We start from the raw sequence: 17437 nt of genomic DNA, 5'->3' as shown, positions 1-17437 counted from the left end.
CACTATTTTTCCTTTCTCAGGGCTGGTAGGAAAGGAGAAGACAGACAGGCAGCAAGTAACACGCTGTGGGATGAGGAGAAAGGCACTTGTGGGAACACAGACCTACAGGGCCTCTCTTTTTTGCCAGAGACGAGAATGCATCCCCCCGCTCCCTGAGCCTGGTGCCCAGCGTGAGGGCTCGGGATGGCTGCAGAGGAGGCGGGCAAGCTAAGACAGCACCACTTTCTAGTGGGACCTCTCTGCAATGGCTTTCAGACTTTCACCAGCAGTGTCTGCCAGACAAGGAGCAGATAAGAAGATGGTAGAGGTGCCCAGGGCCAGTGGCAAGGCCTGGGAAACTGGTGAAAAACTCTGGAACAGCTCCTTGCTCATGGATCTTATACCTGTGTGCGAATGATCTGCTAGTGGCCTGTCTTCTACACCCAGTTCTATGAGACCCTTTTGATTGAGACTGACTCTTCATTGCTGTCTTCCCTGCACTTAGCACAGTGCCTGGGACATGCCTGGGCATCAGTAAACATTTGCTGTACTGAAAAAACTCACTAAGGTCCAGAGCAAGCGGGAAGGCAAGAAGAACCAGAGGGAGTTAGTGAAGAGGCAGAACTGAGAGGGAGCAGCAAGGGTGGAGGCGGAAAGCCAAGGTGAAGACACAAAGGGTATTCAGAAGAAGGGAGGAGGAGAGGTGGCCAAGGAGAAGAAATCAGAATCAGAGGGGAACCGAGTGAGCTTCAAATGGTTTAATGACACAGCTGTGTGACCCAGCTGGGTGGCTGATAGCATTTTTCGGTCTATAAAGTGCTTTTGCGTATACATTATTTTATTTCATCCTGAAAACAATTTAAAGAATAAGTTCTAGTATTTTCAGCTCTCTACCCAAGGAGAGATTCAGAGAGGCAAAGTCACTCCCCAAGCTACACAGCTAGGCAATAGTGGAGCTGAGACAGGGACTCAGATGTCCTCCTCTCAGCCCCAACCATATTTGTGCTACCACGTGGTCTCTCTGAGGGAGGGAGGGAACCTCTCTATAGACAACAAAATACAGCAAGTGTGAGCTCAGTGGGAGTAAGGGGATGGCAGGGGATGAGACGGAAATGAGATGGGGACGTCCAAACAAATAAGAGGCGATGGAGATCCCGGAGACAGGCAGGTGACAGTGATAGGGAGGTGATGAAGGTTCCTAGGTACTGTGCTAGAAGCCAAACGACAGAGTGGAGTTTGCACCAGGTCATGGCAGTGGGGACAGGAGTCTAACAATCTTCACTTGGAGTGACTTCAGCATTCCCCAGAATCCCCAAGGGAAGGGGAGATGCTGGAAAACCTGATAAAGGGGAGGGTGTCTGGCATGGGCCCTGGGTTTGAAAATATTCCCTGATAAAAAGAGGAAACACCGATATTTAATGTAATAAGGTGAATTTGTTATAAGGGGTTTATATCCTTATCCTTACCTATCTGCAAAAATTACCTACCTACTGCAGAAGAGATGAAAAATAAAATCTAGACCAGCAGTACCTAGAAGTCACCATTAATTAAAAATAATTTCCAAAATAAACCAAGGTATAAAGAGACATAGTGAACAAAATGTGGGGCCCAGCTACCTGAGGAATCAAGAAGAAATTTAAAATAAGCCAGGATTACATACTCTACGTGGTGGGAAACACGTTACCCCTTAATCTTATAGCAGGTGGGAGAGGGGTATGGATATGATCAGATCTTTCTCATCTTATCCTTGATAAGAAAGCTATATAAGAAAGAAAGAATTAGTCCAATTCACTTACTGCACAATGCACAAGAGAGAGCCACTGATTTCTACTTCATGGCCCTGAGCTACATCTTTGTTATACCCCTGGCTTCCTGGGAGGAGGGGGAGCCCAACGCATTCAAATTAGGAGTGACTGTGGAATGCCTTTGAGCTCCCAGACGATTTGGCTACCCGGGTGAACTTTTTCAGTGAGATGACTGCACAACAGGCTGGAGATCTCAGCAAAAGTGGACTGACCTGGACTCAATCACTCCGAACCAGTGATAAATGTCCTCAATCATCTGTTCTAAAGCAACAGGGCTACAACCCCGCAAATGGGTCCCTTTCTCCTGAAGCTCTCAATTTCTGGCAGGCAGTTAGTGCCTTTCCCTATGTAAATACTATGCTCCCTTATCGACTTCTGCTGACTTGAGCTGTTTGGAGACAATGTCTTTAATCACATTAAATTAGAGAAAGAAATTATTCATAAGGAAAACGGATCTAAACCAGTCACACAATCTTCTTCAGTAATCTGTTGAAGACACATAGTGAGGATGATGATGCTTCTGCAGAAACCCTTACTGAGCAACAACCATGAGCCAGCTTTTCTACTTGAGGTCCTTTCATCTGTTATCTCCATTCATCTTTATAAAATTACGTATTTAACAACTTTGTTTTGCACGTGAGGAAACAAAGTCTTAAAGCCAAGTGACTTGCCCAAGGTGGCAGAGCTGACTCCAAAGCCTTTCCTTCCTCCTTCCACTAAAACACGTTTCACCGAACAGTGAAATTCTCATCAGAAAACTTCAGACGGTTTTGCTATGTCTGGCCTGTGCTCCCAAACCACAGCTGAGAGCAAGTCCTAAGGAACATGCCAGGGCACAGCTGAAACTTGAAGACCTGGGGGATCTTGACTGTTCCTGTCCCCAGTTTCCAATTTGTCTCTGGGTAAAAAAAAAAAAAAAAAAAAAATAGCACACAACCTCTTGGTGTTTTTGTTTCCCCAAACTGAGAAATGGGAAAAGTATCACTCCCTCTCTTGAACTCTTCAGAATGTCATGACATATACGAAAACTGTTTGGGAAAATAAAGGGCCATGTGATCAGGTGGTCTAAAACAGATGCTATTCTGAGGGTTAGTATTTTAATTTAGAGTCACCAACTGCATTACGACAAGTTACAGACCTAACATGCCCGGTCAGCTCCTGGAAGAGGAAAAACAGAGGCCGGGTCAGCGGCAGCCTTACCAGCAGTAGTCCAGCAGATGCGGCGGCAGCACGGGGATGTACACGTGCTGCCAGTACATGGGGTAGAGCATCGCGGCAGATCCGTGGATGCAGGCCGTTAACTGCAACAGAAGCAAATCAGAGACTCAGGGCGAAAAGAATCAAAGGGAGGAAATAGTGCCAGCTGATTTCAGCAATAAAATTAAATACATACTCATCAACATATTTAAAATGAGCTGAAACATCTGCAGAAATAATTCTAAGTTAATTCAATCATCCTTAGAGTTCGCTCTTCAAAAAAAAAATTTTTTTTCTGATTATAAAGCTGATGCATACTTACAATAGAAAATTTACGAAACAAAGGGATAAAAGAAAACAAATCACCATCATCTGAAGATTAACATTTTAGGGTATTATACACATAGCATTTGTATTTTCCTTTTCTAATAAAATTAGGAGTACTGTAAATACAGCATTCTTTTGCTTTTTTAAAAGCTAACATTTTGATGCCATTTTCTCACATCTTTAAATATTCTTAGAAATATATCTTTTAATGATACTCAATGAATTTCCCATACTATATTTAACCATTCTTCTACCATTAAGTTACACAATCACTACAGGTCAATAATTTTTATACACAGTTCTTAGAAGTAGAGTTCAGAGACAAAGGTTATAAATATTTTAAGGTACATACTATATTTAACCATTCTTCTACCATTAAGTTATACAATCACAATAGGTCAATAATTTTTATACACAGTTCTTAGAAGTAGAGTTCAGAGACAAAGGTTATAAATATTTTAAGGTACTTAATAAATATAATACATAAGTATCACAAAAATGTTACTGTAATAAATAAATGAAGGATGGAAGCTCTTTACACCTCCCTAGCCACACATCACGATTCTGCCCTTCTCCAGCACTATGCATTATAGTCGTCGTTAGCAGTTTTCAAATTTTATCCATCTTACTTTGGTTTTAATTACTCTGATTATGACTGAGGCTGAACATTTTGTCATATGTTTCTTGACTATTTCTTAGGTAAATGATATGTTCATATTCTTAGCCCATTTTTTAAAAAATGAGTATTAGAATTTTTTCATTGACTTATAAGTTATCATTAGTGATATGCAATGTAATGTTTTTGAAAATAATTTATCCTTAATTTTCTTTGAATTTCTGGGTGAAATTATGTAGACAAATCTTTTCCTTCATGATAGCTTCCACTGCTTTTATCCTAAGTCCTCCAAAATTTTCCCTAGCATTTAACTCTTTAATCCATCTGGAATTAATTTAAGTTTAAGAACTGAGGTGAGAATTTATTTTTTCCACATAGTTAATCAATTGCCCTGCCACTGTTTACTGACTAATCCTTCCTCTCCCTATTTTCTTGACATGTCCCCTATTTTGTCTACCTTTTTTTTCCTTAAGAGCTAGACATATCATAAAAATCAGTATTTGATACAATTAAAAATTTAGGAAACAAAGATAATATAAAGAGATATAATTGCTATAAAATTCAATATAGTGAAAAAAAAGGGGGAAAAAAATCAACCTTTGGAGATACAGCTATGAAGTGACAAAAGCCAACAACACATGTTTCTTTCTGTCTTTTTTCTTTAATGTTTCTTTGGTTTCAGGGAAGCCTGTTCCCATGAGGACCCTCCTTCTTTTGGAAGCCGTTAACTGGCCTTTGCTGACAGAAGGACATTTACGTGGCGAAAGAGTGATGTGCCAAGGCCCAGTTAAAAGAATCCCAGAGGTTAGTGTAACATGAACAGCTTTAAATTGGATATTCTGCTGATGTTTCACAGTTGTGGGAGCTGTGTATTAAAGCCAGGGCCACTGCCCGCCCCCGCCCCTCCCTTTTCCCTAGACCCTGTTCTTGCAATCAGGTACAGACCGTCAACAGGAAATGCTCCGGCAAGCGCTCAAGAGCTATTCCCTGCCACTCCGCCAAGGCTCGCAGGTTCAGTCCATCCCTTCCCAATCTAGGTTGGTAGGTTCCCACATAAAACAGGCTGACACATATATACGTGGCCAGCCCCTTCAGGGCTTCTTAGAGATGAAAACTCTTTGCTGGTATTGAGTGAGTGGAGAATGAGCCAACTTTCCTCTGATCCCACCTTGAAGGCAGGCCGCAGGGTTCCACTGGGCCTGGGCCCGGGCTCTCTCTCCTCACCCTTTAACGAGCTGCCAGGGTGCTCTTCCTAAAGCGCAGGTCCAGCCACATCACTTCCTACTCAGAAGTCTTCAGGGGCACGTCTGGCACAGGATGCCTGTAGCAGCTCTAGTCTACCTTTAGAGCAGCATCTCCAGCCACACTCTTTACTGCCTTCTCCAAGTTTATCCTCAGAATAAATCTTTTGCAGATTCAGGAAGAGTTATGCAGCGGTTCCCAACCTTTTTGGCACCAGGGACTGGTTTCATGGAAGACAATTTTTCCATGGACTGCGGGGTTGGGGAGGAGGACGTGGCTTTGGGATGATTCAAGCACACTACATTTATTGTTACACTTTATTTCTATTATTATTACATTGTCACTTGCCACTCACAATAAGGTTTTGATATGAGTCCACAAGCGATTGATTTATTATGCTCTCTGTGCAGTCAAACCTCTCTGCTAATGATAATCTGTATTGGCAGCCACTCCCCAGTGCCAGCATCACTGCCTCAGCTCCACCTCAGATCATCAGGCATCAGATTCTCATAAGGAGCACAACCTAGATTCCTCGCATGTGCAGTTTACAGTAGACTTCGTGCTCCTATGAGAATCTAATGCTGCTGCTGATCTGACAGGAGCTGGAGCTCAGACGGTGATGCGAGTGATGGGGAGAGGCTGTTAATACAGATGAAGCTTTGCTTGCTCAACCAATGCTCACCTCCTGCTGTGTGGTGCAGTTCCTAACAGGCCACAGACTGGTACTGGTCCATAGCCCGGGGGTTGGGGACCACGGGAGTTATATACTCCTTTTCCTCCCTTCCCTTTCCACCTGTCGCCCCTAAACTGACCTTATAAAGTCCCCCGTCAGGTCTCTATATAAGCACTACCTTCCTCTCTGAAGCCTTACCTGGCGCCCCTGGGCATAGGCCCCCATTATCAACTGGACTGTAACTGTCTGCATGTTTGTCCCCTGACTGTAAAGTACAGAAAGACCCTGTCTCTGTTCATCTCCATGTTCTCAGTGGCACAGCATAAATATATACATATAAGTGATAGGCAGTGCGATGTGTCCTGAATAAAAACAATTCTTACTGAGAGTAAATACAGAACATAAAGATAGTTTGGTGGCTTGGCTTTTAACATGATGGTACCAACATTTTCACAAGTCTCACAGAGCGAGGTATATGACTCAAATTCCAAAATAACAGTATGCTTAGACACACAAATATGCCACTTTTGGAAAACCAAGTCATTTATTCATTCACCCATTCATTCAATAACACATCTATTCTAACTCAATAACAGATCAAATAAGTAAATAAAAGCACTTCAAAATCTGTAAGGTGCCATACAAATGGAGGGTAACATCATCGCTTGAATTAATTTGCAATTCTCTTTGAAAAAGTCATTCAATAGAATAGTCCTGGTTGAGACAGAACTTGATTACCTGACTCTTTAGCTTAAATTAGTTTGGGTCAAAATCCCATTTCAAGCAATAAAGCAGCAGACATCTTATCTTCAGACAATATTCTTTTCATGTCTCCTTACCTCCAAAAAAATTTACCAACCTAAATGCCAAGATTTAAAACTTATTCTTCATTAAAAAAAAAAAAAAAATCAAGCTTTTAAGATGTTTGTTCAGTTCATTGGGGGGTTTCCTAAGGGTCAAATCTCTGCGATTGGGGTAAAATATATTCACCCATTTGTTTAAGGAAACAAACAAACAAAACAGGGAATTGTTTGGCTCTTTTCCAAAATACTGAATGGCACAAACTATGTGTATCCTTACTTAACAATAGTGGCTAAGCCGATTTTAAGAAAAGTCTTACCATATATCTATGCCTAATCAGAAATAATGTATTACATCCTGTAAAGTATGACTGGCCATTTATTTTAAAAATAACTCTAACCAGGTTTCTAAAAAAGGTCCTAAAAGCCTATGCTCATTCCTTACAGAATACAAAATTTAAAAATAATAAAAGTATATAATATGCAGTGTAGTCAACAAAAAGGTATTGTGAATATACAACTGAAGTGCAAGTTGAGCAAATGATCCTACCAAAATCTCACTCAGTGAGAGAACAGAAAGATAGTATGCGTAAAATTTGCCCAAAGTCATTAGTCACAATGAATATTCATCAGAAGCCAATTATCAATCCCATTTAACGACACCCCAAAAGATTTTGCCCTGAAGCAGCTGAATAGTCTAAGATTCCAGACAAAACTAGACAAATTATACGGCCAACAGCCAGTCTAGCCAGGACACAGATTGTAAAGTAAACCACTGGTGGGTTTTTGGATGCTCTTTAGCAAATTCTGTCCTCAATTAAAGGTGTACAAGGTCAGTTATATCTTCGAGCTTTCTATATGGCGCTATTACTTTTCTTTGAGGCAAAGGGAGAGAAGGGGAGAAGGTAGTGGGGACAGGACAGGAATGGATCAATGACAGAGTTGGAAAAATCACAAGGACACTTTTTTTTTAGTTTAGGTATTTCACAGAGATAAAGCCCAGATTGTCACCATCTTAGACAGAAATGCCTCAGCTGAAACCTAATGGTAGCTCTGTGATTTAACATGAAATAAAAATAAGAATCTCCCCTCAAAAAAACCCTCCAAATCCCCCAAAAGTATATGTGCCAGGTATCACTGCTGGGGGTTTAGACCCTTGTATTGTTTTAAAGGAATGTGTGTGTGTTGATATACAGATACACTCATCACCATGTTTCACAGATAAGGAAACAGTCTCGGAGGTGAAATAACTTGCCCAAGGCCACATCCCTAGTAAGTGACAGAACTGGGACCCACATCCAGGTCTGTCAGACTATAATGGCCACTGTGTCTCCACAATGCATAATTAATTCACAAAGTGTCTGAGTGCCTACTCTGCACCATCCACTGTGCTGAGGACTCCGAAAGAGATGAAACAATGTCCCTGCTGGCCCTGTCAAGCTATGTAGACATGCGTTTGCCTTGCTGTTAGATGTCCAAATATCTTCTAGGACAAAATACCAACAACGGAAAATAATCGTTTTTAAAACAAACACAGATCAGATAATTTCCTGAGGATTAGTTACATTTAACTAAGGTGTTGAAATGTCTTTAATCCACAGGAAATTCTAGACAAGGAAGTAATGATTGTTAGTCAAAGGGAAAGCTTTGCGTCCCATTTTGAGCACACACATTTGAAAGTCATGTTCCCCTTCACATACTTGCATGGAATCTTCCACTAACTCTTTTTGACCTGAGAAAGCCACTTCCTCTCCTGGGCTCAATTTGCCATCTAAGTAAAACGAGAGGCTGGACTACATGCCCTTCCAGCTTCCACAGCTTATGATTCCAGCGGAGCTGCCGTTCTTGGCTGTGAGGCCTGTTTACCTTCTTCAGCTGTACTGACTGAGCTGACACAAACCAGGGCTGCTCTCAAAGTTGGTCTTGTTTCCTCGTCTCTGCAGCTAAGATTCCAAGTTTTGAAAGCTGGCAGAGGAAAATATCGGATAGTCACAGTCATTCGTCACATCCTAGAACTCAGAGTGTTAAATAATTAAACTGACACCTGCTCCACAGGGTTAGAGGCATTTGGATTTCCCCTCTGAACCTAAACATAAATTGATAAAACGAAGAGTATAGAAAGAATATCAGATTACTAACTTTAAAGAGAGGTTGTTTTTAAGTCTCTTCATTTCAACCAAGAATCATCCCATTTAGAACAGTTGTAGGAAATGTTGTGTCTCTTAGGGAAGTTGTTAGGTTTCTCAACTTGAGAACTAGATTTTTCAATTTAATTATAAACCATCTTTGTAGTCATCAGGAAATAAATAATTCCATGATTCAAACAGTGCTGTGATTTTTGGTTTTTTTGATTATGATTTATTCTCAAATGGAAAATCCACTATAAAATCGGCAAAAAAGATTTAAACAAAATCTGCAACCCTTCCATGGGTATAAGAAAAACCTTTAATTATGTTTAGTACATTTAGTGGGAGAAGAGTTGGCTTTTAAGAAACTATCTAAGACACTTTAGCAGAAAGGCAACTTAGAAAGCCTCAGAAATCAAAGAACTTTCAGCTAGTCTAGACGCATGTCAGACACATGAGTAGAAAGAAGAAGGAAAAGAACAAACAATGTCTTGCTTTTCTTAGAAGCTAAATGTAGTGCTTCTTTTGGAGGGGGCGGTGGTTTGGAAGGAGAGCAATCTTTCTCCCAGTAGTTTCTCTTCCATGTTGGTGGAACTCAGCTTACCTCTTCCCTCTCCATTATCCTTTGAGGAAAGGGAAGGGGAGAAAAAACCCACAAAAAACCCTAACATGGAGTCAAGTAGATGCCTTCCCCCAAGAGCAATATCACCCAGTGAAGAGGAAGCTTACTCAGGAAACCAGCCGCCTACTTAATCACTTCTCTCTTTTTCTTAGCTATCTACCAGCTAGAGTAATTTGAGTAAGTTATTAACTGGGGCAACAAGTTTTGTGCCAAGATTTGACACTTCAAAACATCAAAGCAACTAAAACTGCCAGAGAAAAGCTTTAGCTACCAAAACAGAGGCAGAAACTATGGTATGGTCAACTACCCTGTAAAGTAAGCCCATAGCATCAAGATGAAAAAGAAAAGGCAAGGAATGATAACAATTTATTCAAATACACATGGTATTTGAAATAAATGTTGCCACTCCTCCCCTCTGTGTCCAATGCAGACATTACTAACTGATTGTGGAGCCATGATATAGCCTGAGGATCCCTCCTGAAGTGCAACCACTATCAACAGATCACAGTTGGCAGGCAACACGACATCTGTCACCTCAAGCCTAGACAAGTGGATATTTACAGCTATTTGAAAATATTTCTAAGATCATAATTTATGTGTAGCTAAAGGATTTACACTATTGCTTTAATAAAGAACTATATATATAAACAAAGCATAAGTGAACATGGAGTCATGAGTGCTTATCTGTCAGGTATCCACACACAGAAGAAACCAAGGAAACTTCAGGTGGTGAGTTACTAAATTTGCATGTATAGAAAAAAAAAAAAGACTCTACCCTGTAAAGTTTTCTCTGGCAAACCCAATCTTAGAGAGTGACAGTAAACCCAAATGAAAGATTAAAACTATAAAACCACCACCACCATGACCACTTAATTAGTATTACTATCTGCCAAACACTGAGAACAGTGCTTCACATATATTTAACTCATTTACTTTTCATAACAGCCCTATAAGGCAAGTGGCATTATTATTCCCATTTTACAGATGAGGAAACTCAAGTTCCTGGATGTTAAGGAACTTGTATAAGGTCACAGAGCCAGTGAGAGAGCTAGGATATGAGCCTAAGGAAGGCGAGCTTCCAAGTCTCTGCTCTTAGCTCCCACAAAACTGCCTCTGTGCTCTGATCTGTATTAATCCTACAATTACTGAGTATCTACTATGTGTACACGCCATGCCCTCGAGCAATTTAAAATAGAGAGAGAAAGATCAAAATGCAAACAATCAACTTCAACACAAAAGCATTATGAAAGAAGTGCCATAATAGAGGTTCAAGAGTGTTAGCATATAAAGAAGGAATCATTAATTCTGCCTGGGGCAAGAATCAGGCCTGCTTCTCAGAGACAGAGACATCAGAGCAGAGGGAGCCTGGAAAGATGAAGAGGAGAAGCTGCTAGTCCCCCTCCCTGCTGCGAGGCCAGCCAGGTGGGAACAGTGGGTCAAGTGAACACAGCAGCTTCTTAGGCCGCTCGAGCTCTGTGTAGTGATGACTGTGAGAAATCGAACAAGAAATGACCATTTAGTCAAATGACTAAGTGACTAGTGAGAAGTGGGTGGGTATACAAAACCTCGTATGAATTGCTATGACTATTCCCTGTTGCCTGGATTCATTCACCATCCACTATCATCAGCTACGCTAATTAAATCTTCAGAACTCTCCCAGGATCTCTATCACCTTCCTTGCTTCTGAAAGTCAGATGGGGTTTATTGCCTGCAAGGATGAGATTCAGCCTCAAGTAACATTTACCGAACGAGCAGTATGTGCGCAGCACTGGCCCACACACTTTCATAGCTATGATCGTTGAATCCTGTTAACAACCCTGAGGTAGGTATTAATACTATCCTTGTTTTCACAGAAGAGGATGGAGGGACTCAGACGTCAAGTAACTTGCCCAAGGTCGTATGGCTAGGAAGTGGTATAGGGAGGATTAAGTATAAGGTAGAGGCAGAACTTGAACAAAATCATCCTGACTTGAAATCTGATGCTCTGTTCTCCAGCCCTGCTGTCCTTTTTTTGGGGAAAAGATACCATGAGCAGGGCTATCCGACACACCTAGCTGGTAGACTCTGTAACTATCGAAATAGCAGAAAAGAAAAAATGTGAATGTTCATTATGTCTGGACCAACCCATGACGGCCTGGCCTAATCTCACATCACACTACCTTGGTTCACCAAAGTGACCACACTTCCAGTCTGCGGAAACAACACAGGAAATGATGAGTCCTTGTTCCCAGTGACTTAAGCCCCTTAAATTTCTTTAATGAAATCCACAGAGACGTATGTGAATGTGGGTACCATTTAGGGCCTTTCGGGTACATTAAGATGCCAGTTATTTGAATATTGCCCATTTGTGTTTTTTGGTAGAGATTTGATATATAAGATTGCATAAGAAGTAAGCTATCAGTCCTATAATCTAAGAATATACAATTTATTTCTCAAATTGACACTGTTACTAAAATAATTAACAAAATTTTCTGCCATGTTCTTAATGAAATGGCTAAAAAGAAACATCACCTCTCTTACACACGTTCCCCAAATTACACTGGTGGACAGCACTGGTATTTCATACCTACTGAGAACTTGAACAGATTATACTTAGTTATGTCCTTTATTTGACTAGCCAAGGCCAAAATCAGAGCTCTCCCAGAGAGAATATAGAAACAAAGAACTTTTAAAGTGCTAGTTTGTACTCATAAATGTCTTCTAAACAAATGTAATCAGTTTCTAATTACACAGACTCAAAATGAAAATGAGTCTAATGATGCAAAATAACAACCACAAAGAATAAATATTGTCTTTATCTAGGAGAACTGTCTATTCACTGGTCCCAAATCTGGCTGTGTATCCATCAATTGTGGAACCTGAAAAAATAAACATTCTGTGGTCCCACACTAGACCTTTTGAACTGGAATATCTGGAGGTAGTGCCCAAGAATCTGAATTTTTAACAAGTTCTCTGGGTGGTTCTAACACAATGCTAACCCATGGATCAGCATTTGGGAATCACTAACAATCTGAATCCTGTGCCTCGTCCAAAACAGGTGCTCAATGTTTGTTGAAGCAATGGGAGAAGAGGCAGGAGAGGAAGGTAAGAACCAGAAGGGAGACCATGGCTGCTGAAGTCACATCGAAGTATCACAAATTAACCTGTTGATACTCTGTATTACATTATAGAGTCTCTACAACATCTCAAGTTTCTTCATGCCAGTTATAGTTTAACATCAACAAGAGAAAACCAATTCACAGATAATTAAATGAAAAATATAGTTCAAAAAGCAGTTACTTATATACACACTTAAAAACCAGAGAAAAACCACGTAAGTAAAACATACCGATCTTTTCTCCTACTTCCTGTTGATGGAAGTTCCTTTCGTTTATTTTTAACAGTATTTAATATTCTCTGAGCCACAATAAAATTTTATGTAATGGAGATTAGAGAGGCTATGTAATTTGGAAGTTTGGCTGCAGAGCCTGTATTTCATGCCACTTCAGTACATTTTGTTAAGGATTTCCCTCTTCACCAAAAGGATTAGTTTTCTTCCCACTTCTTTGAATACTCTTCTTAGGTTGTTAGTGTGAACTAGGTTAATCTCTCTCTTTTTTAACATATAAAAGATGAACAAACAAAATGTTCGATTTATTTTATTTTTTAAATAGAACACTAAATTTAGTCTTAGAATTCTCTGTTTGGTAAGTTTCCAGTTACAAGGTCTTGGCATCCCTTGAGCACAGTTTGAAACAAAATAATGCAGTTTGTTCCTACGGCTGGAACATGCAGAGTGGAGTGTGCAGGCAAAGAGGCCTTGGCTCTGGTCCAGTATTTCAAACCTCCTTAAACTGCCACTCTCGTCTCTGCTTCAAGGGCTGCAGATAAGCAAACAGGATTAGTTTTTTCTCATCTAGAAGAGCTGGGAAAGCTTTACACACATCATTCAGGTGCCCAGCTCATCACACAGGCTGGCACAGTCATGACAAGGTGGCATTCATCAGGAAAGAAGTAAAAATGAAGCCAGATCTGAAAAACTGCTCAGTCCACAAACTGGTCACAAGAACAGGCGGTGCTCAGACAATGGATGCTGTCAGTGGGAGTGGGTGCGACGGGATTCGGGCAAGGCTGGGAAAGTATCCAGGCTTCACTCAAATACTGAGGCATCTCCTAAGGGCCCGACTGAGGATGCTGGTGGGGAGACAGAAGTATCTCTTCAGGCCACCGGATTTCAAGGTCCTACCCAAGTCCGACATTCTCTGGGGCTAATTTTGTTTACCTAGTTAGGAAGAAACTGACAGGGAGACGATACCTGGCTGTTCTTTTTCTTCCCTAAATGAGGTATCATCAGAAAAGTAATCATTCTTTTCACAGTTATGGGTATCACACAAATGATTAGGTGTGGAGGCTCGATTAGGTCATGGTCTTGCCACTAAACAGTACTTCCTTCTAAAAGCATCCATGGGATAAAACAAACATACATTCCTCAGGAAAGTAAACATGCCTCTGTCATCGTTTAACTGGATATTCTTAGTTTTCGAAACCTCTTGTAGTACCCCTAAATTATAAAGGGGGCAATTAGGACCAAGATACACAGGAGCTGGAAGGAACTGCAGTCTATGAACCCTGAAACCACGGCAAGTTAAAAATGATACGCCCCACAGCCCCACCAAGGCTGTGCTCATGGCAGGAGAATGGTGCAGGCGCAGCCGGGAGATAGCCGAGTTTAAGACGACACGGATGGAATGGACTGAATCTGAACCGTGTTAAAGGAAATGGAGCTTTGGCTAATAGGGTGGCTGTGCCAGGTGGAAAACTGCATATCAGCCTTCTGTTTCCCTGGTGCCTAGAGCGGTGCAGCCACACAGACAAGGCTCGCCGAATAGGAAGTGAAGAGCTCAGGTATGTATTCAAAGGCAACAGCCAGGCTGAGGTTCTTTGTGTCATTTAGATCCACGGTCAACAGCGTCATGCTAAGAATATTTTCTGAGTGCAAGTGTCACAGGGAACTCATGACAAATGGAGAGTTACCAAGGAGGTCAAGTGAGGCAGCAAGAAGGATGTTGGCCTGTAGCCAAGAGAGTGGGTTTTTAATTCCATCTCTGCTGCTCATCTTAGACAAGGCACATCAGCATCCTGGGTGCCAATATTCTCATCTGCAAAAGGAGAAGAAAACCAACAAGCTCCTAGGGTTGCTGCAAGAACTAATGAAAAAATATGATAATCAGATATATGATTAGCACAATGCCTGGCACACAGTCGGTAGGTGGCTCAGAGAGATTAACTTAACAGAATTTTAAAAGGATGAGGGAGAAATGGGAGCCTTCCATATAAAGTACTGAGTATGAATCTAAATAAGGGCGCCCTACACGTTGATTCTGGGGATGCTCTTTTGGTAGTCTTGGAGCTATTTACAAGTTACACAAAAAACCCCTCTACATACCATACAATCAGGTCTTATTTTTCACCCAAACCAGTATTATCCAGTTCCACTTGTTACTTAATCCACTAGATTTGACTCAGAGCATCTTTTTGGTTCTTTATAAGGATTTCCAAATTCCCTCAGTGGGGTGGATATTCCCAACAATGTGTCTCTGGCTCTTGTGACCATTACACACAAGGGATTGGAAAATAACGTAAGAAGTGGCACCCAACAGACATAACTTGGCCCCCAAGGCAAGCACTTTGTATGTGTAATTCAAGGATGTTTCTGCCTTTCCAGAAGCCAAAGCTTCCTTCCTTTGACACTGCATCATAATGACCTGTTTGCATGCCATCTCTCCTACTGTCCAGGATGTGACCTTGGACGACTTATTCTGCCTCTGAATGGAATGGCTTTTCTGTAAAATGGGAATAAAATCCATCTTGTAAGAGTGCTCATGGAATTACGTATATCTCTATAGAGGTCTTTGACCTACCTGCTATCCATAGGAGTTCCAAAAACAATATTAAACTCAGATAGGAAAACACGGAAGAAAAATGAGGCCTCTGTGCTACAAGAAATCACACTGAAGTTTTTACATTAGAGAACAAGAGTTAGTTAAGCCTTCCCTATTTATCATTTATAAAGGAAAACAATCAATATACATTAACTAAGCAAAGAGAACAAAAACTTACATTTTTCTTATACGGAATATCACAATGTTATTGACCGAGAAACCCTGAAATGCATATTACCCGATTCTGAACTAATTATTGCTGGGTTTGTCTCTATTGACACACAGTCATTTTTATAGAAGATAGCACTCTGGAGTGTTTGACAGCTTTTATCTTTCAGATGCTTGATGGCTCTGAGAAGCATTAAGCATATATCTTAACCAAAATTGAGAAAAATGTGGTTTGCCAAGGTATTACAGGCCACATTAGGATATCTCTAGAGAGCGTCCTCAGAAAATCTTCGGCTCAGACAGACTTTGCATTTCCCCCCGCATCCACCCCCCCCATCTAAAAGATAATAAAAAGTCATTCTTGTGGAAATAAAAGGCAGCAATTGGAAAACTTTTTAATTCTGAATTTGAAGAGGTCCAAAGGCTTGACTAAAACTGATGTCTGCTCAGCTACTTCATCCCCAGAGAAACCACGTGACCGCTCAGGATGCTGCCAATGGCACGTGAGCTATAAGGAGAACTCCACCTCCCCAAAGAGGATTCTACCAACAATCAGGAATAATTAGGACTCTGTTAAGAATCAATTATTTGGTAAAAAAAAAAAACAAACAAAACAAAACTTTAAGTCAGAGTAATACATTAAACATGTAAAAGCTCATATTGAAAAGCAACGGTCCACTTCAGGGTCCTCCTTACCTTTAACTCAAAGTATCTCACATTCAACACAGGATGCATCTCCTTATTTTCAAATAAGTATTTCTTCGTTTTAAATTTTAAACGTTAAAATTTAAATTTCCATTATAGAATTTATTTATTATAAATATATGCATCGTCTACATGCCAGATGCAGTTGTAAGGGCTTTACAAGTATTAATTTAATTTAATTTTACTCGACAGGTCACTGGTGGCCCAAACAAGAGCTGTCTGAGGTGGAGTGGAGAGGTGGGGGCTGGATCTTCGTGGAAGACAGGAGAGAATGAGACGAGAGGACTTAGACAGTAGATGGGCAACTCTCCTGAGGAATTTTGTTCTAAAAGGGAGAATAGAAATGTGATAAAGGTGACTCATGAAAGTTTTGTTTTGAGGTTTGGGAGCTACTATAGCATGCTGGTATGCTCATAAGAATGTGCCAGTGGAGAAGAGAAAAATAACGATGCAGAAGAGACGAGCTTATTTACTGTGGGAGCAATTTCCTCGAAGGAAAACTCCAGTGTCGCCTTCTCGGTAAGCATTCCGTGGCCATCTATCTAAAATCGCAGCCTCTGCCGCCTCACACTCCCCATCCACTCTCTTCTGCTTCATTTCACTCCTTAGTACTTATCATTAGCTACCACGCTAAACATCTAACGCATCTTCTTTATTGAGATCCTATGCTACTAGAACGTAAGCTTCACAAGAACAGGGGTTTTGGGCTGTTTTGTTCACTGCTGTATCCCAAGCTGATGGCAATGCCACGGTAAGTATTTGTGGAATCAACTCAGGTGGACAAGCACAGTGACTGGCCCTCAAGAGGACAGATAGTTCATCCACAAAGGAGAGGTAGAATATGGGAGTACACACTTCAGGAGGCTGATAAATGTGGCAGGGACTCCTGGCACTCTCTTCTAAGGGTTTCCAGCAGATGTATGCTGAATTCTAGGGTAGAAATTACTTTCCCTAGAAGTTAAGGACACTGCTTCACTGTCTTCTTGTTTCCAGAATTGCCACTGCAGAATCTCAGGCAATTTTTATTCTTAACCTTTGCACAGGAACTACTTTGTCTCTATCCTTAATATTCTAAAATTTCATGATAAAATTTCATGATGTCTTCTCTTTTAACCTTTAAAAATTTTTGAAATATACATGCATGTCAGTATGTATATCATACAAACAATTTTTTTTTTTTTTTTTTGAGATAGAGTCGCACTGTGTTGCCCGGGCTAGAGTGCCATGGCGTCAGCCTAGCTCACAGCAACCTCAAA

The 17437-nt window shown here is 40.8% G+C and overlaps 1 protein-coding gene across 1 annotated transcript in view; it reads right to left on the bottom strand.

Annotated features, from left to right (window-relative positions):
• The window catches only part of DENND1A (DENN/MADD domain containing 1A), a 567888-nt gene that overhangs the window by 243101 nt on the left and 307350 nt on the right, over nucleotides 1-17437 (bottom strand). Inside the window, exon 10 of the mRNA XM_012664446.1 lies at nucleotides 2985-3085. Coding sequence (XP_012519900.1) covers nucleotides 2985-3085 — 101 coding nt within the window. The remainder of the gene's footprint in view (nucleotides 1-2984; nucleotides 3086-17437) is intronic.

This window comes from Propithecus coquereli, unplaced genomic scaffold, assembly GCF_000956105.1.
Source record: "Propithecus coquereli isolate 6110/MARCELLA unplaced genomic scaffold, Pcoq_1.0 Scaffold89, whole genome shotgun sequence".
In the NCBI taxonomy this organism is placed as follows: Eukaryota; Metazoa; Chordata; class Mammalia; order Primates; family Indriidae; genus Propithecus; species Propithecus coquereli.
This window is presented reverse-complemented; position numbering and strand designations above follow the sequence as displayed.